Source organism: Hypanus sabinus, chromosome 8 (assembly GCF_030144855.1).
Source record: "Hypanus sabinus isolate sHypSab1 chromosome 8, sHypSab1.hap1, whole genome shotgun sequence".
NCBI lineage: Eukaryota > Metazoa > Chordata > Chondrichthyes > Myliobatiformes > Dasyatidae > Hypanus > Hypanus sabinus.
In genome coordinates, this window is record NC_082713.1 from 136203591 (window position 1) to 136230802 (window position 27212).

The 27212-nt window shown below is 39.6% G+C and overlaps 1 protein-coding gene across 9 annotated transcripts in view; it reads left to right on the forward strand.

The window, feature by feature from the left end:
* Positions 1-27212, forward strand: part of cadps2 (Ca++-dependent secretion activator 2) — a 676394-nt gene that overhangs the window by 580565 nt on the left and 68617 nt on the right. For 3 of the 9 annotated variants that reach the window (XM_059977930.1, XM_059977931.1, XM_059977939.1), the window contains 4 exons: positions 6449-6604; positions 17556-17703; positions 22568-22723; positions 24492-24566. In XM_059977930.1, the coding sequence (XP_059833913.1) occupies positions 6449-6604; positions 17556-17703; positions 22568-22723; positions 24492-24566 (535 nt within the window). Of the gene's footprint in view, positions 1-6448; positions 6605-17555; positions 17704-21078; positions 21094-22567; positions 22724-24491; positions 24567-27212 lie in introns of all 9 variants that reach the window. The other 6 variants (XM_059977932.1, XM_059977937.1, XM_059977935.1 and 3 more) reach the window with 4 other exon arrangements.

Consider the following 27212-nt stretch of genomic DNA (forward strand, 5'->3'; position numbering starts at 1 on the left):
GATTAGCATCAATGTTTATCAACACCGTAGTTGTAATTTTGAAGAGAAATGTCCATGAAGTAGCCTGCAATTTCAAAATAATGATTGTAATGATCAATATAAGACCATTCTTCTGATATGAAGAAGAATTACACTATATTAGATTCTGATGCACCCCAATCAACCAAAGTTCATCATCTAGGGTGAAGGTGGTTCCATCAGCCTCGCTCCACCTTGCAGATTTAAACAATATGATCTGGAAATCACCATGAACAACATAATCGTCTGAGCACTTAATGTAGTGGTATCAAATTCCTTGGTCTATTATTTGGACATATGCATTGAAAATAAATGCTTCTATTAAAATAATGGAAACGGGAACTTGATACGAGTGCATCAAGTGGTTATATGAAAACATTGCCTGGGGTCATTTACAAGCAAAAGAATATCAAAATCTAGTTGAAGAGATTTTATTTTGACTCTGCTGTAGGGTTGCAGAAAACTCACCAATTTCTGTATTATGGTAGGATGATTTTACTATCTATCCAAATCCCTTTTCTGTGACAAACAAACAACAAAATTATCACCATGTCAATAACATATCTGTAGAGGGTGAAAGAAAGAAATATGCAGACCAGGGATGATCTTCCCATATTTGGATAAACCTAATTCTGATGATAGTCACAGTGAAGACTTTAGGTTGTTAAACTTACTAGACAATCCATGTTCCCCATCCAGATGAAAGATATCAACCCAAAACACTGATTGTCCATTTCCCTCCATATATGCTGCCTGACTTGCTGTGGTCCTTCAGCAATTTTGGTTTTTATTTTCTCCATATTTCTAGTATATTTGGTATTAATAATTAATCACTCCTACACCACATTAGGGATAGCTACTTCATTTGAAGTCAATCAGTTTCATTTGCATGGTGACAATTTGTGCGGATTGAAGTTTGTGCGAACACAGTGTGCAAGCCATATAAAAATAGGGACAAAAGTTAACCACTCAGCCCCTTTTCTTCCTTTTGACCACAGCTGGTCTCTATCTTCATTCTGTATGTCCACTTTGGATACATTTGCAGGCTATGAAGCGTCTCATACCATTCACTTGAAGAAAAATGTATTAGGAAAATTACAAAAATAATTTGTTTGTAAATATAGGACATATGTACTTCCCATCAAGATAATTAAAAATACTTTTTCCCCAACAATAGACACCATTTTCTCACCACTACTCACCCTTTACAATAAGTTACAAAATTCTTTGTATTTTCTCAACAGATCTTTTGTGTCAGATTTGCTCATTGATTAGTGAAGAACATTTGATAATAGAACAATAATTGTCTTTCAGACTTAACTGAACTTTTCAGGTGTCCTATCCGCAGCAGATTTTTAGGAAGGGTTCCTCGTTTCCACTTAACTGTGCAGCAGCATTCCTAACGGTAACATTAATGGCCTTGCTCCAATTTTAAGGTGAAGCTCCCCTATTCTGGACTCTCCCAACAAAGTAAATAATTCTATCTACCTTTTAAAGTGAATTTACCCTAACACATAAGAATCAAGTGAAATAGAAATTGCCTTATTTTTAATTTTCGTGAAGCAGTTATGACAAGGAATATCAAAAGGTTGTGTACATTTGCATTGAAGTCTTTTTCATTGCCATTGTCAAAGAATATCAGTTGGGAGTTTTGGTGAAGTGGATGAACAACAATCCAGCTTAGTGGAGAGCAGGGAGTCTTGACTGCACTTTAGCATCACTGATATGGGATATGTGGAATGAATGGACCAGGAGTGAAGCAGGTGCATGTAAATCTGATTTTAATCATCCAGGCACCATTTGGCTAATATAAATATGACAAAAATTAATAAAAATATGAGCAGGAATAGGCCAGCAGACCACTCAAGAACTTCCCCACCATTCAATGTGATTGTAACTAATCATAACTGGCTTCCACTCACCTTTCTCTTCTGTCCTTTTCAGCATAACCCACAATTCCTCAATCCTTGAAGTATTTATCTATCTCCACTTGAGATCATTGAATAACGTATCCTCTCCTGCCTTCCAAGGCAGAGAATTCCAGACAGAAACTACCCTCTGAGAGAAGAAATTTCTCTGCTCCTCATTCCTAAATAATCAGCTCCTTATCTATAGCTATATCCCTTGGACATGACTCTTTCGCCAGTGAAAATTTAAGGCATTTACAAAATATCAGCCTACAGCAAAATACGCAGTCACTCAGGAACAGTGCAGTCTTCCATCAGGGCAGAAGTCCTTTCACTTTCTGAGCAAGTGCAAGTCTTAAGTACAGAACAATCAGTTCTATAGGAGTTAGATGACATTTTCATGAACTGTTCTTGCTATCTCTGTTTTCCTGATGGTGTATTTTGCCTTTGATAACAACTTCAGATGGCGCAGCATTCTGGTTTCGTGTTCGTTTCCCAAGTGGTTTTCACTGATTGATCCAGTGAGAATCTGATCCATAGGGTCTGTTGTGGAGGTGCCTACTTCTCTAAATAAATTTTTTTTGTATATTTCTAAGATATGATTTTCTTCAAATGCTTAACTGGAATGAAACACTTTTTTGGTGCACAAATATGAAATATCAAATGATGTCCTTCTTATCTCCAGCATTTCAGCCAAGGTAAAGGCCATAAGAGCAGATTTAGTTCACTTGACGCATTGAGTCTGCAACACCATTCAATCGTGGTTGATCCTTTCTCCCCCTTCTTAGTTCTACCCCCTGGCCTTCTCCCCATAGCCTTTGATGCCACGTCCGGTCAAGAGCCTGTCAAGCTCTGCTTTAAATACACCCAATGAGCTGGCCCCCACAGCTGCCTGTGGTAACAAATTCTCCACCTTCTGGCTAAAGAAATTTCTCTGCATCTGTGTTTTAAGTAGACACCCCTCTATCCTGAGGCTGTGCCCTCTTGTCCTAGATTTCCCCCACCATGGGAAACATCTTTTCCACATCTACTCTGTCTAGGCCTTTCAACATGCAAAAGGTTTCAATAAGATTCACCCTCATCCTTCTAAAGTCAGATGTATGCTTACGGTATGTAGAATCCCACCCAGCAAGTGAATTAGTGGCAGATTTACTAAATGATGATGTGTACACTGTTGAATATGACAAGAATATATAACAGCCACGCCACGGTAGCCTCACAGTTACTGCAATGCTACTATAGCTTATGGTGTCGGAGTTCAGAGTTCAATTCTGGCATCCTCTGTAAGAAGTTTGTACAACCTTCCCATGGGTTTCCTCTGGGTACTCCGGTTTCTTCCCACAGTCCAAAGACATATCGATTAGTATGTTAATTGGTCATTGTAAATTGTCCTGTGATTAGTCTATGGTAAAATCAGTGGGTTGCTGGGCAGTGTGACTCATTGGGCCAAAAGGGTCTGTTCCATGCTGTATCTCCAAATAATAAATAAATAACTGGAACTAACAATCATTGCCTGGCCAAGAACCAACTCAAAATCAAAATAATCCTTTAGCTGCACCGCATTTATATTATTGCATCATTGCAATAGACATCAATGATTTCAAATCCGTGGAGTAATTTCTGTGTTATGTTTTGAGTTGCAAGCCTTGAGAATTTTGCTCTTGTGATGTTTGAGCCATTTGATTAAATTATTGCCTGGTAATCACTTTGATTATTTTCCACATTATATGCAGAGACATGGATGTCGAAATAAGTAGCAGATGTAGGCCAGTTATGTGTGCAGTATCTCTGACCACTTGTGACTTTGGCTGAGAGAAATAAACCAATACCATGTTTTCAGGATATTGTTGAGGGATCGCTGCATTTCACATATCAAACCACCAACCCTTTAATCATAATTCAAAGGAAGATACCTTTCTTAACCAAGATGTAAATTGCCCTGTAGATGTGTCCATGATTAAACGAGTGTTTGAATAACCCTGACCATTGACTTAATCCTTTAATCCCTTAACACCTGCTTCTCAACATCCCTTAAGCTTTCTCTCCATCACTTCTTTTATTTTACCTTGCACAATGCACAAATACATTACCTGATGCTAAACATTTTTGCCAGATTTGGTTTTTTCCCTCCTCATTTTGAATATCATCAGTAATTGGTCCTGATGGGTTACAATGACAAACGATGGTTTTGTTGATCATCGTTATTTAGAACTGGTGAGGTCAAGGCAGTGGAAGGAGGGCAGAATATGACATTAGGATTAACCATTTCACTTGGTAACCATCAGGCTGCTGTGCACGTATTCTTGAGGGTGAATGGTTGGATCTGTGAAGACATGGTCGTTCAAAATATATTCTGAACCTTGAGTTGTTATTTGCAGAGAAACTAATGTTTCCAAACCCTGATTTAGAGTTTGAATCCAGAATTGAGAATAATCATTATTTCTGCAAAACAGATTAAAGATTATGTACCTTCTCTACAAAGTCAAGACAGCTTAGACCCTTTGGCCCAAAATATTGTGCCAACCTGCATAAATCTACTCTATGATCAGTCTAACCTTTTCTCCTTCCTATATAGCCCAAAACCCTCCATTTTTCATACATCCAAATGTCAATCAAAAAGTCTCTTAAGTGCCCCTATTTTATCTGCCTCCAACACCACCACTGGCAGTGAGTTGCAGGCCTCACCACATACTAAGTAAAAACAAACTTTCCTTTGACATGTCCCTAAACTTGCCTTCATTCACCTTAAAAGGATCAATTCTGTTCACTGTTTGAATATGCTTCATGGGATTTAACTTCAACAAAGTTCTTGTACAAACTGTAAATCTAAACAGTGAGATTGAGAAATGTTTCATTGTGCATTTTTATAACTGGCCTTGATTCTGTCTTCATCTGACATCCATAATTGCCTTTGGCAGCAACCTTAAAATGATCATTCTGAATGTGAATCTTAGCCAAATACTTCCTCCCAATTGCGAACAGGATAATTAATTATAGCATCCATTGATTCTGTCTAACTTAAACAAATTTTGTCCATTCATTTATTTAATATTCAGAATGCCATTGAAGGAATTTTTACAACCACCTTACTAAAGTAGCTTTTGTTTTTATGTAACACATACAAAATGCTGCCTGACCTGCTGCATTCCACCAGCATTTTGTGTGTGTTGCTTGAATTTCCAGCATCTGCAGATCTCCTCGTTTTTCGTTTTTATGTATTTATGTTTATAGGAATTCGTAAAATAATATTTGATAGGTCAGTTTTAGATTAATCAATTTCTGTAGACTGTTACCAAATACTAGACTACACTTACAAAATTGTGTTGCTATTATTATATGATAATGACATGATGAATCATCAAACAGATGAACATTCCAGAAAATTTTCATTCAGAATTTAAATAACAATTGCTCATTATAAAACTCTCCTTGTCCTCAAGCTTCAGCCTTCCATTCACCAGATAACCACAGGTAATAAATAATGTGTCAGAAAATAATTCTTCCTATAACATTGATAACTCATGCTGTGTTGAAGGCTTCATGATTCTTTAACAGTTTATGGATAGGTGAACGGACAAATCTTGTCTGATGGAGTTTCATGCACTTTAGTAAAATGAGTCAATAGGTTAACTAAATGGAGGGAGATCACAAATGAGCATTACAGCGGGAAACAGGTGTTTTTCTGCATCGTGCACAGGTCTCTACAGCAAATGGTCATGAAAGGAAACAGCACATTCACCTTCATTGCAAGGGTTGGAGCTTAGAAACTGGGAAGTATTGTTGCAATAGTCCAGTGGGCATTCAAACCACATCTGGAATATTTTTTAACTTATTTTAAAAAGGATATAGTAGCACTGGAGGTAAGAGAGATACACTGGTCTTATTCCGGGGAAAAAGGGATAGTTGTGTCCTAAGAGGCTAGAAATATTGGATTTCTGATCTTCGAAGGTTAGCAGAATAAGGGATGATGTCATTGAAACACATAAGATCTTGTGGGAGCATGACAGAAGAGATTGAGGTGTTTTCGCTAATAGGAAATGAGTTAACATAGATGTAAGAAAGTGGTCATTTAAAACTGAGCTGCACCGAACTGTCTTCTTGTGGAAATTTTCTCTCCTGGAGAATTGTGGAGACTGTGATCCTGGGAGTGTTTGAAATGGAGGTTAATAAATTTTTGAAAGATCAGGGAATTGATGCCAATGGGGAACAGGCACAGAAATGCAGGTGGGGCCTGAGGCAGATCAGCCAAGATTATTTTGTATGTAGGGCAGACTGAAGGGGTCAAGAGGCCTATTCCTGCTCTGATATTCGTCTGTTCTTGTATTCCATCCCATATCACCAACACAATGACAATAACGAAGACCCAGACAATAAACCTGTTCATGAGACTGCTAGTAACTATATTGAATATCTGTGTGTGTATCTGGTTTTACTTTCCTGTTGTGTGCTTGTGGCTATGCTGTTTTGAGGGCATTGTCTGCAGAACAAAACGTTTCATATGCCACAATGCTCTTTTGCTTTAGGAATGGTTCTTCCACATCGGAAGATCTCTTCTGGAAGCTGGATGCTCTACAGATGTTCGTCTATGATCTACACTGGCCAGAGCCCGAATTTTCACAACATCTGGACCAAAGACTCAAACTCATGGCAAGTGACATGATTGAGGCCTGTGTGAAAAGGTAGGTGTGACTGGCCAAACAGGAGTTCTATCACAGATTAATGCAAAAGCTGCACACCTTGCAACCAGGGGTACAAACTTTTCTGTTTGGAACCAATTTCAAAACTCCTCTGAAGACTGTACACTGAAGTAAGCCTGAGACACGAACACCCAAAAACATCTGAGCACATGTGACATCAAATAGCGCACAGCATTTGTTTGCTATCATTTGCGTGAAATTCTACTGGCCTACAGGTCTCTTAAGAACCCTGAAGTAGGTCTTCACCATAATGGTAGGACTTTCTTCAATATTAATTAAAGGCACCCATACTGCTTGCAAAGCGGTCAGGGAGTACATGATATCCATCTTCCTCCTGGTATGGGCCTCCTTTAATTTCCAAAACTCTTAATGTTGTCATTGCCTGGTTCCCCACTTCCTAATCAACAATCTAACCACCCCACTGTCCCCAGCACAGACAGTCAGCAATACACTATAACCTTTCTAATTGATACAGTCATGGGAGGGAATGATACTGTAAGAGAAATGATTCTGAATGTGCAACTTGAAACAAATCCACCTTCACCAGGAAGCATGTTTCTGCAAACCAAGCTGTAATTATAAGGTCAATTGGAAATTTTTCTTCTCCCCTCATATATGACAACAAAAGGGAAATGTTTTCTTTTTGGAATATAATCCATTCAGTTGCAGTTCCCATAAATGTACGTAAGGAATAGTTGTGTTAGATTGACAAGTTAATGAAAGCTTTAAGCTTCTGAGGCTTGGTTATGTGTGTATAAAAGGTGTTTGTTTCTGTTCTGCTGGATCAGTACACTCCTCTGACAGCTAAATGAGATGATCATTGTATCACAGAATATTTTGGCGCTGATTGGAGGTCATGTGGTCCATCATGTCCATATTATCAGATAAAGGATTTTTTTTGAGGTGTCCTTTTTCCCATTTCTCAACCTGCAGTCCTGTAAATGATGGCTCATCAAGGGCTTATCCAAGTAGTTTGTGAACATGATAGCATTCTACCACAACCCACAATTTAAGCTGTGAGTTTTGGATTATCTGAGGGAAGATTCTCCTCAACTCTCTGCTAATCTTTCTACCCATCACCTTAAATCTATCTACTTTGGTTACATCTCTCTACCAAGAGAAATTTGCCCTTCCTCCTGCCCTGTCTTAATCCTAAATAGATCAATTAAGTCTATCTATCTGTTTTGATGAAAACAATCCCAGTTATACCAATATGAAATTCCTCCAATCCTGGTTCCCGTCATCTACCTAAGCATCATGTTCTTCAGATTATGTTGTGACAAACTAATATATGCCTAGCTGTGGGGTGGCATGGTGTTTTATAAAATACTATCATGCCGTCTCTGTTCATCTATTCTGTGCCTCAGCTGATATAGGGGCAACCCTCTCACTGGGGCTTCTATACAAACTTGGCTCGCTTGCTAACTCTGCTAACAGTCACTTAACTCAGCGGTGAGAAGACACCTTTCATAAACGATATATATCTGGGGTCGGTATGATTTGGGGTTCAACCAAACAGGAAAGTTAGGATGTTCCAGTTAAGGAACATAGGCTTTTCATTAATGCTGTGTAAATACTGTCTATACACTATTATCAGTAGCCCAGAAATGACAGATTGTACCCCAGCATTAAGATTTTAAATGAAGTATATTTACCAAATTTTCAACTTAAACAGTTTCGGAAAAATAAAAGAGCCCATTATGATTAAACCATTCCAATGTGCACATTAACATTGGAGCTCATTTCTGGAGTAGTCAGGCGTATTGCTTTGCTCACACACTGGACGCATGGTCTGTGTGAAAGCACCCTCCACATTCCAAGCTTTCCTCAAAGACCATCTCGAACAAACTGGCTCTCTTAGTATAGGCCATACCTACTTGGAGCCATTCATCTGCACAAAGCATTTCTTGCAATGGAGACTCTCCATTCAAACACCATTCTGCAGCATCTTCCCCTGTGCTCCGCTCTGCAGCTCCCAGCAGAAGACCTCAAACCAGACAACTGTCCTTCAGACATCTGATCCAGTCCAGCTCTCCCGAATTTTCCACTGGGCAGAAAGTTACAATTGGCTGACCTAACATTCTGAAGTTTGTCAACACAGTTCCTTATCTTTAGCTGAAGCTAAAACACTCTTACCAGCAGGACACTCTGCTTTTATTGAAAACTGCTAAAATAAAATGCCTCACAGCATAGTAGTAGAAATCTTAACCAGGGCATCACATAGCTATACATCTTGAGTGCATTCTTAATCACCTTACCCATCTGTCCTACTATCATTAGGGAACTATGGCCTTGCACCCAGATCCCTCTGTCGCTCTGAGTCGTTGGATCATTCAGATCAGGAAAAATGGCAAGTTTGACCCCTGCAGAGTAAACTGATTTCAAACGGTGCAGCAGCTGAGGTTCAACAGCAGATTACAACACACCTGGATTACAAATGGTGCAGTTGAAGCTGCAGATGCAGTTGCAAACAGACCTGATATTTTTACTCCAATTTTAGGAAAGTAACCAAATTGATCATTAAAAATACTTGGTTATATGTATGAGAATAACCTAGTAAGTATAAATCAATATTCATAAGCAATTATTTTTAGCAATATCCTCTTCTTCTTCAAAGCAGTAGATTCTGCAAAGCATTGGGACATTATTTAATTAAACCTATAAAAAGCATTGGACCAAGTTCCATGTTATAAATTATTAATTGCTTGCAAAACATTACAAATTCAGGGTAAACCTTGAGAAAAATGGTTGGAATGCAGCCGATGCTCTTCGTGTATATTCGGTTGCAAGTATGACATGTGTGCTGCTATGATGTGGCAAATGTGTTCTGGCCTTTTGACACATTGTTTTTGAAATCATGGAATAGTACAGCCAATGTTCCATCTGATTGCTTTTTACAGTCGTGCAATACAACCATTACTCTGAGCGTAAAATTTTATACAGCCTGAAAAATGCACAGTATTTTAATTATTGTTTTTGTAATGTGTATATGATGAATATTTAGAATGAAAATTGAAAAAGGGCAATTTTTATTTTATCTGTTAGTTGAAGGGTATAATGAAATACAGTGCAACAAAGAAAATTTAGACAACACTGGCATTCAGCAGGCTGATGGTTTACTAACAATGAGCTACCAACATCCATTCTGTGTTTATTGTTACAATTTGTAACAATGTTGTAACCTGAAACTCTAACCTAAATATGTTGAAGCTCTAAAAAGTTTCAAAGCAAAGGTTGTGATGCATCCATTATTTAGAAAATTGATGGATCATATTCATTGACACATAATTAATTACAGGGTATTTCACAAATATGTTAACGCAATTTCAAAATGATCCTAATGTAATATAAAAGAAAATTGCAGTTGCAAGGCAACAAAGTCTATGTATGCAGAAACATTTAAGTTACAGTACAGTTGTGCAACTTTGAGAAAACAGTGCATGCAGCAGAGAAACAAGACCTTTCACCTATTTTATACATCTCGCTCATAATCTGTACATTTGCAAGTTCCATTTACCTGCATTAGGCCCATATGCTTTTACTATCTAAGTATTACCCCAAATGCTATTTAAACATTGTAATTGCATTTACCTCTACCATCCTCTGCAGTTCATTCCAGTTAACGATGGCCCTCTATGTGAAAAAAAAACTTACCCTTCGTACCTCCTTTCAATTTCTCCCCTCTCATCTTAAACCTGTGCATTGTAGTTCCAGATTCTACTGCCTTATAATAGATGAAGTGAGGAATGGCTGACCAGTCATTTGTTGATTGACCAACTGGAAAACCTAACCCTTTACACACACACACACACACACACACACACACACACACACACACACATTCTCTCTCTCTCTCTCTCTCTCTGACTCTCTTTTTAATTCTGACTCCCACCCTCCCTCTCCCTCACCCACCTTTCCTCCCCTTTCCTTCCTCTTTCTCCCACCCTCCCTTTCCTTTCTCTTTCCACTCCTCATTTTCCTCCTCCTGTTCAACATGGCCACTGGCACAAGGGCCGAGGTGGTGAGCTGGGAGGATTGTCAGGTTGGGCAGTGACGAAGCACAGTTGATTTCTAAAGCCCATGCTGTACACTGCGAACTTCTTCCAATGTGCTGCAGGCATACCCGTGCTTGCTCAAAGAGGTTGAAGGTAGCAGCATAGCTTTCGTTATTCTGAGAATCCGCTTGTGTGAGGATTAGTGTGTAGAAGTCAGGTGCTGACAGTCCTCGTTATCTTTTCAAGGTCCTGTTACATTACGTTGTGCGTTGTATTTGGCCTGGTGTGAATTTAGTTGCCGTGTAATACAGTATGTATAAAAACTGTTCACCCCACCTCCCAGGGGATTTCATGTTTTATTGTTTTACATCATTGAATCATAGTAGATTTCATTTGGCTTTTTTGACATGGATGAACAGAAAAAACTCGTCTGTGTCAAAGTGAAAACAGATTTCTACAAAGTGATCTAAATTAATTTCAAATATATAACACAAAATAGTTTATTGCATAAGTATTCACCTCCTTTAATATGGCACAGCAGATCATCACTGGTGCAGCCAACTGGTTTTAGAAGTCACATAATCAGTTACATAGAGATCTGTTTTTGGAGACCTTTGTGCAGACGAGGTGTTTCAATTGATTGTAGTAAAAATACACCTGTACCTGAAAGGTCCAACTGCTGGTGAGTCAGTATCCTGGCAAAAGCTACACCATGAAGACAAAAGAACACTCCAAGCAACTCTGCTAAAAGGTTATTGAGAAGCATGTCAGGAGATGGATACAAGAACATTTCCAAGTCACTGAATATCCCTTGGAGCACAGTTAAATCAATCATCACGAGATGGAAAGAATATGACAGAGCTGAAAATCTGTCTAGAGCAGGCTGTTCGCAAAAACTGAGTGATCGTGCAAGAAAGGGGCCTAGTGAGGGAAGCCACCAAGAGACCTTTGACAGCTCTGGAGGAGTTACAATCTTCAGTGACTGAGATGGGAGAGACTGTGCATGCAACAACTGTTGCCTGGGTGCTTCACCAGTCACAGCTTTATGGGAGAGTGGCAGAGAGAAAGCCATTGTTAAAAAAAAACTCAAATGAAATCTCCGCTAGAGTTTACCAGAAGGCATGTGGGAGACTCTGAAGTTAACAGGAAGAAGGTTCTATGGTGGTCTGATGAAACTAAAATTGACCTATTGGCCTTCAGCCTAAATGCTACACCAAACACCACAGATCATCGAAAACACACCATCCCTACCATGAAGCATGGAGTTGGCTGCATCAGGCTGTGGGGATTCTTCACTGCTGCAGGCCCTGGAAGGCTTGTGAAGGCAGAGGGTAAAATGAATGCAGCAAAATACAGGGAAATCCTGGAGGAAATCCTAACGTAGTCTGCAAGAGAACTGCAACTTGGAAGGTTTGTTTTCCGGCAAGACAATGACCCCAAGCATAAAGCCAAAGCAACACAGGAGTGGCTTAAAATCAACGAAGTTAATGTCCAGAAGAGGCCAAGTCAGAGTCCAGACCTCAGCCGAACTAAGAATTTGTGGCTGGGCTTGAAAAGGGCTGCTCACTCACAATCCCCATGGAATCTGACAGAGCTTGAGCAGTTTCGTAAAGAAGAATGGGGAAAAATTGCAATGTCCAGATTTGCAGAGCTGATAGAGACCTATCCACACAGACTCAAGGCTGTAATTGCTGGAAAAGGTGCAACTACTAAATACTGACTTGAAGGAGGCAAATACATATGCAATCAATTATTTTGTGTTTTAAATTTGTAATTAATTTAGATCCCTTTGTAGAGATCTTTTTTCGCTTTGACACAAAAGAGTCTCTTTCTGTTGATCAGTGTAAAAAAAAAGCCAAATTAGATCCACTGTGATTCCGTATAGTAAAACAATGAAACATGAAAATTTCAAAGGGGGGGGGGGTGAAAACTTTTTATAGGCACTGTATGTATGCACGTGGTGTGCGATGCTTTATTATAGTATGCCCCGAGTTCCATTGCAGTTTGCGGCAAGTGCTACAGCATGCCATACCTCAGAACATTTCATTGTGTGTGTTTTCATTTGCAATATGGAATGTGTGCTGCAGTGATGGCAAGTTTAATGGTCTTCTGTGTTTTGTGTCATGATACATCTTTTGACATGGTGTTTATTCTGTAATGGTTATGTCATTATTCATTATCTTAATGTTATTCATAATTGAAAAATTAAAATAATTGATGATTTTCTTGTTCATAATCTTATTCATGGTGTGTCCTTTGCTGGTGTTGTTTGCATGATGGTGTACAGCAAATGCTGGACACATCCAGTCACTGCTATGCTGCATGCAAGGCAGTGTCAATTACACTGCACAGACAAGCTCTGCATTCAAGGAGAGAAAGGCGAGGAGCCTATGGTACATTTCACTATAAAAATGCACACCTTCATTGTGTTGTTGGTGATATCAATGATATCGCGCACAAAAAGAAGTCCACAATCTTTCTCTCTGTCCAGAAAAAAGGAGGAAAATTCCACTCTCAGGCCCATGCAGAGCAAACATGAAATATTGGTGGCATCCATGGCTGTAGCCTGGAAAGATAGTCAATTGATTGGTTCTGAATCTTTGAGACAATTGGCTGCAAGGTTCTGACCCTACTCTACAGTTATGGCTGCAAGGTTCTGACCCTACTCTACAGTTATGGCTGCAAAGTTTGCCCTTTCTTTCTTGGAACCTTCTGACTAAGCAGTTTCCTAATGCACTTCCTCTCTCTGAGGTGGGCTCAGAGGGATTACCTCCTGAAGGTGTGCTTGACGACAATCAGTAGTGTGCCTCTGCATCTGCTGAAATGGAGCCATATCCATCAGAGGTGTTCAGCAGCAGCTTTCCCCAATCAAACCTGATCAAAGACAGTTGGCTGTGATTGAAGGAACCCTTCTGAGATGATAACAGATGTTGTGGTGTCAACCACACTCCTGTTCAGCACACCAGCCTGAGGAAATCTCTTTTGCCACTGAGCCTCGGCAGTGGTTTCTGACAGCTGTAAAGGAACCAGAGAAACAAAATAATAATTAAAGCAAAATTACCAGAAATTAAATATATTTTACCAACTGGTCCCACTTATATTTTGTGTACTAAAAAATTCATTTACAGCTTAATTAACTGCTGGTGTCCTTCAGAGAATGTGCTTTGAGTTTTCTGTGGTGATGGTCCTTTCATAACCATGAAGGTATTAATGGTGGAGGGGTGGGTGGAAATTTCAGTTAGTAATTCCAAATGGCACGATCCCTACTGTAAATCTCTCCTTGCTGCCACGCTCTGTTAACTCTCTATGTTAAGGGGAATTGAAATGGGAAATTGTGTGGAGATACGTAGATGTCATCAAGCACAGGGTTTGCACATTGCATCAGCTGCGTATGCAAAAACCTTTCCTCATACAAGATGACAGTAACATCTTAAGCTCCATCACGCTGAGCACTGGTGCCCCCCAGGACGGTGTGCTCAGCCCACTGCTGTTCATGATGCTGACTCGCAGCTGCACTGCCAGATCCAGCTCAAACCGTGTTATAACATTCACTGATAATACAACAGTCATTGGCCTCATCAGCAACAAGGAATCAGAATCAGAATGAGGTTTATTATCACTGGCATGTGTCGTGAAATTTGTTAACTTAGCAGCAGCAGTTCAATGCAATTTATAATATAGAAGAAAAAAACTAATGACCATAAATAAATAAATCAATTACTGTATGTGTGTGTATATATATAGAATAGATTAAAACTCATGCAAAAAACAAAAATAATATATATTAAAGAAGTGAGGTAGTGTTCAAGGGTTCAATGTCCATTTAGGGATGGGGTGGCAGATGAGAAGAAGCTGTTCCTGAATCGATGAGTGTGTACTTTCAGGCTTCTGTACCTCCTACCTGATGGTAACAGTGAGAAGAGGGCATGCCCTGGGTGCTGGAGGACTTTAATAATGGACACTGCCTTTCTGAGACACCGCTCCCTAAAGATGTCCTGGGTACTTTGTAGGCTAGTGCCCAAGATGGAGCTGATGAGATTTACAACTTCCTGCAGCTTCTTTCCATCCTGTGCAGTAGCCTCCCCATACCAGATAGTGATGCAGCCTGTCAGAATGCTCTCCACAGTACAACTATAGAAGCTTTTGAGTGTATTTGTTGACATGCCAAATCGCTTCAAACTCCTAATAAAGTATAGCCGTTGTCTTGCCTTCTTTATGGCTACATCAATATGTTGGGACCAGGTTAAATCCTCATAGATCTTGACACCCAGGAACTTGAAACTGCTCACTCTCTCCACTTCTGATCCCTCTATGAGGATTGGTATGTGTTCCTTCATCTTAACCTTCCTGAAGTCCACAATCAGCTCTTTCATCTTACTGATGTTGAGTGCCAGGTTATTGCTGCGACACCATTCCAATATTTGGTATATCTCACTCCTGTATGCCCTCTCATCTCCATCTGAGATTCTAGCAACAATGGTTATATCATCAGCAAATTTATAGATTGTATCTGAGCTATGCCTGGCCACACAGTCATGGGTATAGAGCGAGTAGAGCAGTGGGCTGAGCACACACACCTGAGGTGCACCAGTGTTGATCATCAGCGAGGAGGATATCTTATCACCAATCCGCACAGATTGTGGTCTTACAATTAGGGAGTCGAGGATCCAATTTCAGAGGGAGGTACAGAGGCCAAGGTTCTGTTCTTTTCGATCAGGAATGATGAGTTGGCATACAGAGAGGAGGGAGGGAGGCTTGTCAGATAGTGTGGGAATAACAGCCTGTGTGTCAGTGTGGACAAGACAGAAGAGGTGGTTGAGGACTTCAGGAATGCACAGGTTGTCTACTCTCTGTTGCTCATCAGTAACTCTTCTGTCGGCCGGGTGAATAGCACAAAGTTTCTTGCTCTGCACATAACGGGTGATCTCACCCGGATCCACAACACCTCCTTGGTAGTCAAGAAGGTACAGCAGTGTCTACACTTCTGAGGAGATTGAGGCATGCAGTGCTCCTCACCCTCATTCTAACAGCGCCATCGAGCGTGTCCTGTCTGTCTGCATCATTGTGTGGTATAGAAGCTGTGATTTCGGAATGCAAGACCCTTCAGAGGACAGTAAGAACTGGCGAGAGGATCTTTGGGGCCTCCCTCTCCACTACTTTTGACATTTATTAGCAGCGTTGTAGATGAAGGGCCCAAATGAGCTGCCATTTACAGGCAACATTTTAGATGAAGGGTCCAAAACATTATTGAGGATCCCTACCACCCATTCCATAATTTCTTTGACCCACTACCGTCAGAAAAGTGGTGTACAAGCATCAGGACTAGGGCAGCCAGACTGAATAACAGCTTCTTCCCTCAGCCTCTGAGACTAATGAATACCTTGCCATCACCGAGCTCTCATCAATGTACTATTTACTGTTTACCTGTGCTAGTACTACATGCATTTTGAATTATGCTTTATTAATGTATTCATGTTTTACGTACTGAGTGTGATTTATGTTTTGTGGGTGTACTGGTCTGGAGGAACACCGTTTTATTTGGTTGTGTGTGTATGTATGTTATCTATACAGTCAGATGACAATAAATGTGAACTTGAACTTGTATTCGATCTTTTTCTCTGAAAGGAAAATCCCAACAAAAACTTCAGGTCTAAATGTCAAACCTTTTGTATCTTTTTATTAATACATTCACAAGGCGAAGTACACATACATGTGCTCGTCACATACCTTGCAATAGCACCCAGCACTCAACAGCACATACAGTGTCATAACATTACAACACGTTCTTCACCACAATGCCACAACAAACAGCACATTGCAATATCTGCATACCAAACCCCAACACAAGCCGCTTCATACCCTAACAGACCATGCCTCAACATATAATGCTGTAATTGGTGCCGCGGTACCTGCTGCACTATAATACAACACACAATACTGCTACATGTACATTTCAGACCACAACACAACATTATAAAGCAACACTTGCACTATCCATGCCACAACACCATTCACATGACACCACCAGGCAAACCACACCAGCAAAGGGCAAACCATGACATTACACAATACATATCATTGTCAAAATATGCACCATGACACTAAACACTCAAGACCATGCTACTTGGCACATCATAAAGGAACGCATGCCCTATCACAACTGAATAACTGAACGTGCACGTTGCCACAATGTATGTCAAGCTATAATGCATGCATAAGATGCACTGGTGTTGTTACACATGCCACAATACAGCAGAACACGGAGCACTGTAACAAAACACCTCACTATAAAGCAACACATGCCACTCTACAATGCAGACCACACTGCAACTAAATTCACACCAGACCACAACACAATAGACATCAGAGCACACTGAAAGCAAGAAGGGGTTAGTAGGTTTTGGGTGATTTTCTATTTTAAATCTGAGCTAAAAAATTTATTCCTTTACCGATTGTGCTTTTGTAGACACTACTTGCTTGAGGCATATTTTAGAGAGTAGCTGAAAAATCATTCTTCCTGTGCTCACTTCCTCCAAGCATCAGCAAAGCTCAATTCCTGGTCTTACTTGTGAAAGATGCAGAAGCTTGCTAGACCGGCATTGGGCTGGAAATGATACGTGGCCCCTAACGTTTATACAACTGTATGAAAAGAGGCTGAGCTGGTTGAATGGAAGCGATTGTGATGGTATTCCTTCATTCCACATTGGACTTAGTGTATATTTCTTATTGGTTGATCTATTAATTCCAACATTCACTGCTCCTTGATTATCTGTGGCCTTGGCACGACTAATTCCAAACTAAGACAAAAGGAGTCACAAGCAAATTTATCATTAGCATCAGCAGGTTTAACAAACATACCTTCCATCCCTTCATCTAGGTCATTTAAGTTTCGAATATTTGTTCACTCTGAATAACCGCTCTTTCTTTACATTAAACAGAACAAGGATCGCATTTGAAGTCAAGTTACAAAAACTGAACAAATCAACAGATCTGCGTGTTCCTGCTCCTGTCTGTACAATGTTCAATGTGCTTGTGGATGCAAAGAAACAATCAACAAAACTCTGCATTTTGGAAGGAGCACAAGAGGTAGGTCTTCCATTTTCATTGCCACCTCAGTTTTAACTTAAGTTTTTCACTCTGTTTGCATTGAGTTTTTTCCAAATGTCTGTTGCCACTGGAACTTAATTCAACAAATGTTACACAAATTTCATGATTTTAAAACAATTTCAATTACATCTTGGGTAATCGGCCCTTCTTGTCTACTCCTCCTCTCAATAAGATCATAGCTGATGTGAATGTAACTTCAACTCCACAATCTCCCCTACCCCGATCATCTTCCAACATTCAGCTGCAGTACTCTGTTTCCACCTTTTGGAGAAGGAAATTCCAAAGACCCACAACTCTCCCAGAGAGAGAGAAAAAAACAATTACGTCAGATTAAATGACACATCCTTTATTTCAACAGTAACCTCTAGTTCTAGAATCTCCCAGAAGAAGAAACAATATCTCCACATTTATCCTATAAAGACCTCCGAAGATCTTACATCTTTTGGTTGTCACCTTTCAGCCTTCTGAAAGAGACTAGAAACAAATTCAAATTGTTTAACCTTTCCACTTAAGATGGCATGCACATTCCACGTCTTAGTCCAGGAAATTTTATCTGAACTCATTCCTAAATGAGTCCAATAGTGTGCACAGTGTAACTGAATCAGAATCTCCTCACTTTTGTAATCTGTTTCCTTCACAATAAACAATTAACAAACTTCTACAGATGTACCGTGCAGAGCATTCTAACTGGCTGCATCACCACCTGGTATGGTGGGGGGGGCTACTGCACAGGGTCGGAGTAAGCTGCAGAAAGCTGTAAAATTATTCAGCTCCATCATGAGCACTAGCCTTCATAGTATCCAGGACATCTTCAAGAAGCGATGCCTCAAAAAAGCAGCATCTGTCATTAACCCAGAACATGACCTCTTCTCATGGTTACCATCAGGAAGGAGGTATAGAAACCTGAAGGCACACACTCAGCGATTCAGCAACAGCTTCGTCCTCTCTACTGTCTAATTTCTAAATGGACATTGAGCTCATGTACACTACCTCACTACTATGTTAGTTCTATTTTTGCTCCACTTATTTAGTACAACAATTTAATACATTTATGTGCTTTCTGTAATTCACAGTTTTTTCTCTATTATGTATTGCATTGTACTGCTACCATAAAGTTAACATATTTAACGACATATGCAGGTGATATTGAACCTTATTCTGATACTTTTCTGATTTTTCTACACATGCGTAGTAGTATTTTGTAATGGAACCCCTCTACATTACAGATGTCTGCATTTTCTCATCTTGTAGGTATCTCTTTTTTACTTTTTTTTTCTGCCAAAGCATACAATTTCACATTTTGGCACATTGTGCTCATTGTCTACTGTCCGCTCATTTAATTCTCCTATATATCCCTTTTGTCTCTTGATATTCTCTCTACAACTTAATCTCTTGGTTTCATACTTGTCATCAGCAGATTTAGGGACCTTTACTTCAGGTCTTTTAGATAAATTGTAAAAAGTCAAGACACCAATATTGATCTGCACTGATTACGTTTTGCAATCGGGAAGAAACCTCTTAATACCTACTCTCTGTTAACCAACCAATCTTCTCCCCACACCAAAATGTCACATCCCACAACAGGGGCTTTTCTCTTCCATGATAATCACTGATGTAGCAGGTTACCAAGTATCTTCTGGAAACCTAAATGTAATGCATCCACTGGTTCCTGTATATGAACTGCACAGTACTGTATTTATCAACATGGAGTGGAGAGTGAGTTTGTAAATCTGGCAGCAGCAAAGGATGTTGGGAATGGCAAGGCGGAGTGTGGGACAGGTGGCAGAGAAAGGGTGCCAGGGGTTCGGGGTGGGGGGGTGATGTGAGTGGAGACACACCCAGCTCTGATACACCAGACAAGGTTAGTTGATTTCAAACAATTGGTTTATTGATCATTACAGAATGTCTCTCTGATGCTTCCCACTCCCTTCCCCTGTTCCCAACCATGATTCCCCTCTCCCTGCTTCCTTCCACTCTCAGTCCACAATAGAGACCCATATCAGAATCAGGTTTATCATCACTCACATATGTTATGAAATTATGTTTTTTTTGTGACAGCAGTACAGTGCAATACATAAATTTACTACTGTACTGTGCAAAAGTTTTAGGAGCCTTGCCTATGTATATGTGCTTAAGACTTTTGCACAGTACTGCATTTCTTCAAAAAGTTCCAATTAATGGTGGCATGGTATTGTAGCGGTTAGCATAACGCTATTAGAGTGCCAGTGATGGGGTTCATTTCCACCTCCGTCTGTAAATAAATATGCCAAGCATGATCTCAACATAACAGCTTAGAATATTTTTCCATTGCCAAATATCATATATGCAGGTGTATTTTCTCGATAACTAAAAACCAATAAGAACAGCAGATGCTGGAAAATTAAAATAAAAGCAAAAAATGCAGAAACTTCTGAGTGGCTTGGGCTAGATCTGTGGGACGAGAAACAATCCGTTGCAGGGTCCTTTACGTTAATTGTTAATTCTTGTTCTCTACCCACTGACATGCTGTGACCTGCTGAGTTAGAGTCGTAGAGAAGTACAATGCAGAAACAGGCCCTTCAGCCCATCTAGTCCATGCTGAACCATTCAAACTGCCTACTGCGTCAGAACCATAGCCCTCCAAACTCCCACCATCCATGTACTTATACAAATTTCTCTTAAATGTTGAAATCAAACTCGCATGCTCCACTTGTGCTGGCAGCTCATTCTCTACATTTGTGATCCTCTAAGTGAAGAAGTTTCCCTTCATGTTCCCCTTAAACTTTTCACCTGTCACCACTACTCTGAACTGATTCAATGACCTAAGACTCACCTTCAGGACTCTTTACAACTTATATTCTCAGTATTAATTATTATTTGCTCAGTTTGTCTTCTTTTGCACTTTGTTCGTTTGTCAGTCTTTGTTTGTTTAAGTATAGCTTTTTGTAAATCCCATTGTATTTCTTTTTTCCTTGTAAATACCTGCAGGAACACAAATCTCAAGGTACTATATGGTAACATATACTGTATGTACTTTTAACAATAAATCTACTTTGAACTTTGTTCCTGAACCTGGTGGAGTGGGACTTCATCATGGTTGGGGAGAAATGAAGCAATTGTTTCCTTCCACATCACAAAAGGTGAAACATAATTGGTTTTTGTCACATCCCCATTTTGTGGGCCTGAATGTGTTTCTTAAATCGTTCTCATTTCCTGCGATCTTAAGTTCATCATTTAAGCATAGTTTAATTCAAGATGTGTCCACCTGATATACAGTTTAACTTGAATTTTATTTTGATTTTCACCATTGTCCTTTTTATTTTCTCCGTGTTCTGGCTTGTTTTCTTCATTTATGTTTCTCATCTCCGGTTCCAGTATAGTAAGCAATGGGTAAGTGTCAACTTTTATAATTCATTTTCTATGACATTTTCTAGGTAAATTTCCTCCTTAAAAATTACAGGTGTTGGGTGTTAACTCTAAACAAGGGTGGGAACTCCAGTATTGAAAGGCCAAGGCAAATGTTTGTTTTTCTGATGAGATAGTTTGGAAATGACTCACGTCAAGATAGTTCGTGAAAACTGACTTCCACAAAAACCTAAATAACAAGTCTTTGCCAGTGCTCAAACCCAGGAACTCATTTTTGTTTGACAATGGTTTCTGTCATTCTGTAATCAATTAAAACTACGCACAATTATGTACAGCTTGTAAGACAGTAATAAGATAAATTCAACATTGTACAACTATACTTTATTATCATATTTCATGTCACAAAAGAATTACTTCCTTTATGCAGCTTATTCTGAAAATAGCTATTGTTGTTGCATTTTTGCACCTCACACACAATAACATGTCTGTCTGTGTTGTGCAGTAGTTCACATTCTGCTCTAACCTGTTCCTTACTCTTTCTACAAAATGTTTTAGGTCTCATAGTGAATATTGAGCCTTTGGCTCTGATAGTTGTTTTAATGAACTTGCCATGGTCGAACTTAAAACTATATGTTATTTTAAAATAGTTTAGCAAGTGTGTTTACATTTTGACTTCAGATGTTTCAGAGCCCACACTGTTAAAATACTAATGATCAATTCCTTTCTCAACCAACATCAGGGGTCAGCCAGTTGTATCACATGAAGTAGAAATTGAAGCTTCCTATATTAAATTTAGTACTATATCTTAGATTTATTTCAACATGTTCCAATGCTGTACCTACATGAATATTGTCAATGTTGGTATTACATCTCTGAGGACTGTTGAGAGTTTTTTCTAAATTCTCATCACTTTTTTGGATCATTTGGGAACCTTACAACAAACAAGGCAAGAGGTATCTAGTGGTATGTGCTGCACTCAGGGAAGGACCATGAAGTTCCCAGTGTTTCCCTCATGTTCTGCACCTGTTGAGTCCTACTTTGTCCTTGCTGAGTTAACTGCGGTCAAAAGCTGTGAAAGTAAAGGTTAACATTTGATTCTGGGATCTGGATTAATGGGAAATTAAGTGTCATCCATTATACATTTGCATGCAAATGTGAATGTATTGGTCCAGGAAACCATTAGTTTGGATTACGGTGCAAGTTTGAAGCATTAAGTATTACAATTAAGTGTCCATGTATATTTGTTTCCAGTACGGTTCAGTACTTGGGGCACTGATTTCCCACTCCTTTTTTCATGACGGTTGAGGTATATCATAATGCCCTTACTTCCACTCTGAAGTTTTATCAGGCAAGACTTTCTGGCCTGTGCATTTTTTCCCCTCTTTCTTCAGGACAAAGAAGATGACCATTTCAATCCATCAGACCTATGCCAGTTCATAGAGTAGTCCAATTCCTCAGTATTTTACCCTGTAACCTACATTCCTATTAACTTCTTCAGGAATTTACCACTAACCCATGCACAACAAGCAACTTAACTGGCCAATTAACCCACCAACCTGCACATCTTTGGGATGTGAGAGAATACCTGGACACCCACAGGAATCCCCGTGCACACAAGAAAGAGAGTGCAAACTCCACTTCATCAGAACTGAAGGTAGGGGTTGAGCTAAGTCCCCTGGAGATGAGAGGCAGCAGCTACACCAGCTGCACCTCTGTGCCATCCATAATACCATACCAGCTGGTGCATGTATCAAGAGTGCCATTCTAAGCCATTTTATCCCTGAATCCCGTTGGTCAGCAAATCAGCAAATCTCAGGGGTACTGCAGATAGGTATAGACATAGACAGATGAAGTAATACCCAAACAAAAATTGCTTTTGGAGACAATTTATGCTGATGAAAGTTTTGTCTGCTTACAGAAGTCCTATATACAGAATTTCACACTGTTTTGAAACCAGTCGGAAATTAAAGATTTACTTGTGATCCTGAGCTCTCTGCAGTTAGCTTCAAAATAAATGGTCCAGGACTATATTTTCACTGCTTGAATGTTCTTCAGGAAGAAGGAGGAACAGGGAGCCCCTTTTATAGAAAGGAAAACTGGCTATGTTTCAGTCGAAATGTGGCCATAACGTAGTAACATGTGCTTAAAACACCAGGCACAGGTCTGTGCTGTTGGAATTTAAAGGCAACAACATACATTTGTATTATACTCCAAGTGTAAAAGAAATATCTCTGAGTGCTCAATAAGGCAGAAAAGTGGACACAGGAGCCTGAAAAGGAGGAATTAGCAAGGGAGAAATCAAAGGCACAAAGTAAATGAAAGGTTTTCAGGAGGCTTTTGAAGCCAGGGGGGAAAGGGTGTGCAGAATGGTGGGGGGGGTGGGGGTAGAAAGCAAACTGGTTTTGGAAGAAAATTACAGAGGACAGAGTCATACTATCTGAATGGTCAAACTCTGATTAGACAGACAAGAAAATGCACAGTTAAGCAGAGAGATCTGCTGAGCAGGAGACCAAGTTGTAGAAAGGGACCTGATGTTAAATGTTAACTCTTAAATGTTTTGGGTTTCTGTACTTAAAGTGGCAGATTAAGTTTTTCAATATGCTCTCCTGAAGACCATCTACAGGCTGATACTCTGATGTTCCTCAGTTTCGACAGGTCAGCCCTTAGAAGCAAAATTCCCCACAAATATACTGTGGGCCACAAAGACAATGACATTGCTGCCAGTAATAAAAAAAAATGCTTTATAGATTATTTATTAAATATAACAATAAGAAGCCAAACAGCTCACAAAGAAGAAGATTATAGTTGTTGGGGGATGCTTTATCTGACTGCCTATCACCTGTTAATTTGTTTCTGTTTTATTGTCAGAGAGAAAAAAAATTTAATCTTAAGCTAAATTTATTGTCAGCAAGAATTCTGTGAACCCAAGTGAACTGCTGTTTGCTATCTGAATGCATGGTTCCTTTTGCAGCGAACAATCAGAGTCTCTTTTTTTTCACAGAACAGCTTAAATGACTTATGAATGAGAGTTGTCAGACATAAAATGTTGCATTAATTGAATCTTCTTCTAGCCTTTCACTCATCCAACTAGATGGGTCTTTAGAAAATGCACATGGTTGTCCTAATTGCAAAGAAGCCGACAAAAAAGTATCCTTCACATTCCTCTGCCTGAATGAGGTCTACAACTCAATTCATTCAAATAATAGACCTATTAGCCACTAACTCGACAGTGTACATGGGAAGCTTTTTAGTACTGAATGTAAATCAGCTTTGGGTGTGGAGATTGTGTTCAAGGTTTTCTATTTGAAGTCCCCCAATTATAGTTTTTAATTGTGTTTGATGTGTTACAAGACATTGTTTTCACAGTCATTCCCTTTTTCCTCTGTCAAGTTAGACGAAATTATTCTCTTTTTCAATTTCAGCAGCAGTATCACTCAAAGATTGATGATTTGATTGAAGAAACCTTCAAAGAAATGATTTCACTTCTGGTTTCAAAGGTAAGAAATTAATTGAGGAATTTGCCGATATCCCCTCGAGCATTCGAAAATGTTTCTTCACACTATACCACCCAAAAAGGACGAAGGTGCTGAGAGTCTCTATTTCCAAGGCATTGGGTTAAAATGTGACCATGTTATGGTTCACTGGGGAATTTTGTAGCCTCTAAAGTATCCACATTTTTACCTCTAATCCTTTGTGCAATTAACTAAAATTTTCTTTCTTTCTAATTCATTTAGAACCCAATAATATAAAAATCCCGGGATGGCTAACTGGAAATTCTAAGAATAATGTCATTTGCTGTTTTTTTTTCAACAACTGCAGAAATGGCAATCAATTGAGGCTGCTTTTGATCATTTACTTGTCATTAATCAAAGAGAGCTGATTCTCAATGCAGTCAGAGCTCAAGGCAGCCAACAGTAATACAAAAATATTTTTCTTAGTATCTGAAGGGCTAATTGAGATTTAAATTTTCCAGCTCAATTAAAGAAATAAATGACAGCATCTCCTCTCATTTTGTGGGCAGCATCATGTCCCTTTAATCGTTACAAAGTTGATCAGAATTGTACAAGAGCTGCCCTTCTCTGGAATGCTGGTGTCATACCCTGTGAGTGGGAACGACATCATGAAACAGTTATGCTACTGTTTCCCCTTCAGTTTAAAGAAGTTTCATTACAAATTGGTGCCAAGTGAATTTTGTACCTGGAATGAGTTTGATCATTCTAATATAGACCAACATCAGTAAGAAACAGAAAGACCACATCCATACTCCATCTATCTCACAGTGCTTGTATTTCATAGAAGATAAAATGGGCAAACTTCTTCCATGAAGATTTTAGTGTTTGCATTGTTAGAGGACCAAAACTTTCATAGAAACATACAAGCACAGAAAATAGGTGCAGGAGTAGGCCATTCAGCCCTTCGAGCCTGCACCACCATTCAGTATGATCATGGCTGATCATCCAACTCAAAACCCTGTACCTGCTTTCTCTCCATACCCCCTGATCCCTTTAGCCACAAGGGCCATATCTAACTTCCTCTTAAATATAGCCAATGAACCAGCCTCAACGGTTTCCTGTGGCAGAGAATTCCACAGATTCACCACTCTCTGTGTGAAGAAGTTTTTCCTCATCTCGGTCCTAAAAGGATTCCCCTTCATCCTTAATCTGTGACCCCTCATTCTGGACTTCCCCAACTTTGGAAACAATCTTCCTGCATCTAGCCTGTCCAATCCCTTTAGAATTTTATACATTTCAATAAGATCCCCCCTCAATCTTCTAAATTCCAGTGAGTATAAGCCTAATCAATCCAGTCTTTCTTCATATGAAAGACCTGCCATCCCAGGAATCAATCTGGTGAACATTCTCTGTACTCCCTCTATGGCAAGAATGTCTTTCCTCAGATTAGGGGACCAAAACTGCACACAATACTCTAGGTGCAGTCTCACCAAGGCCTTGTACAACTGCAGTAGAACCTCCCTGCTCCTGTACTCAAATCCTTTTGCTATGAATGCCAACATACCATTTGCCTTTTTCACCGCCTGTTGTACCTGCATGCCCACCTTCAATGACTGGTGTACAATAACACCCAGGTCTCATTGCACCTCCCCTTTTCCTAATCGGCCACCATTCAGATAATAATCTGTTTTCCTGTTCTTGCAACCAAAGTGGATAACCTCACATTTATCCACATTAAATTGCATCTGCCATGAATTTGCCCACTCACCTAACCTATCCAAGTCACCCTGCATCCTCTTAGCATCCTTCTCACAGCTAACACCACCGCCCAGCTTCGTGTCATCTGCAAACTTGGAGATGCTGCATTTAATTCCCTCGTCTAAATCATTAATATATATTGTAAACAACTGGGGTCCCAGCACTGAGTCTTGTGGTACCCCACTAGTCACTGCCTGCTATTCTGAAAAAGTCCCATTTACTCCCACTCTTTGCTTCCTGTCTGCCAACCAATTCTCTATCCACATCAATACCATACCCCCAATACCGTGTGCTTTAAGTTTGCACACTAATCTCCTGTGTGGGACCTTGTCAGAAGCCTTTTGAAAATCTAAATATACCACATCCACTGGCTCTCCCCTATCCACTCTACTAGTTACTTCTTCAAAAAATTCTATGAGATTTGTCAGACATGATTTTCCTTTCACAAATCCATGCTGACTTTGTCTGATGATTTCACCTCTTCCCAAATGTGCTGTTATCACATCTTTGATAACCGACTCGAGCATTTTCCCCACCACCGATGTCAGACTAACTGGTCTATAATTCCCCGGGTTCTCTCTCCCTCCTTTTTTAAAAAGTGGGTTTACATTAGCCACCCTCCAATCCTCAGGAACTAATCCAGAATCTAAGGAGTTTTGAAAAATTATCACTAATGCATCCACTATTTCTTGGGCTATTTGCTTAAGCACTCTAGGATGCAGACCATCTGGCCCTGGGGATTTATCTGCCTTTAATCACTTCAATTTACCTAACACCACTTCCCTACTGACATGTATTTCCCTCAGTTCCTCCATCTCACTAGACCCTCAGTCCCTTACTATTTCCGGAAGATTATTTATGTCCTCCTTAGTGAAGACAGAACCAAAGTAGTTATTCAATTGGTCTGCCATGTCTTTGTTCCCTATGATCAAT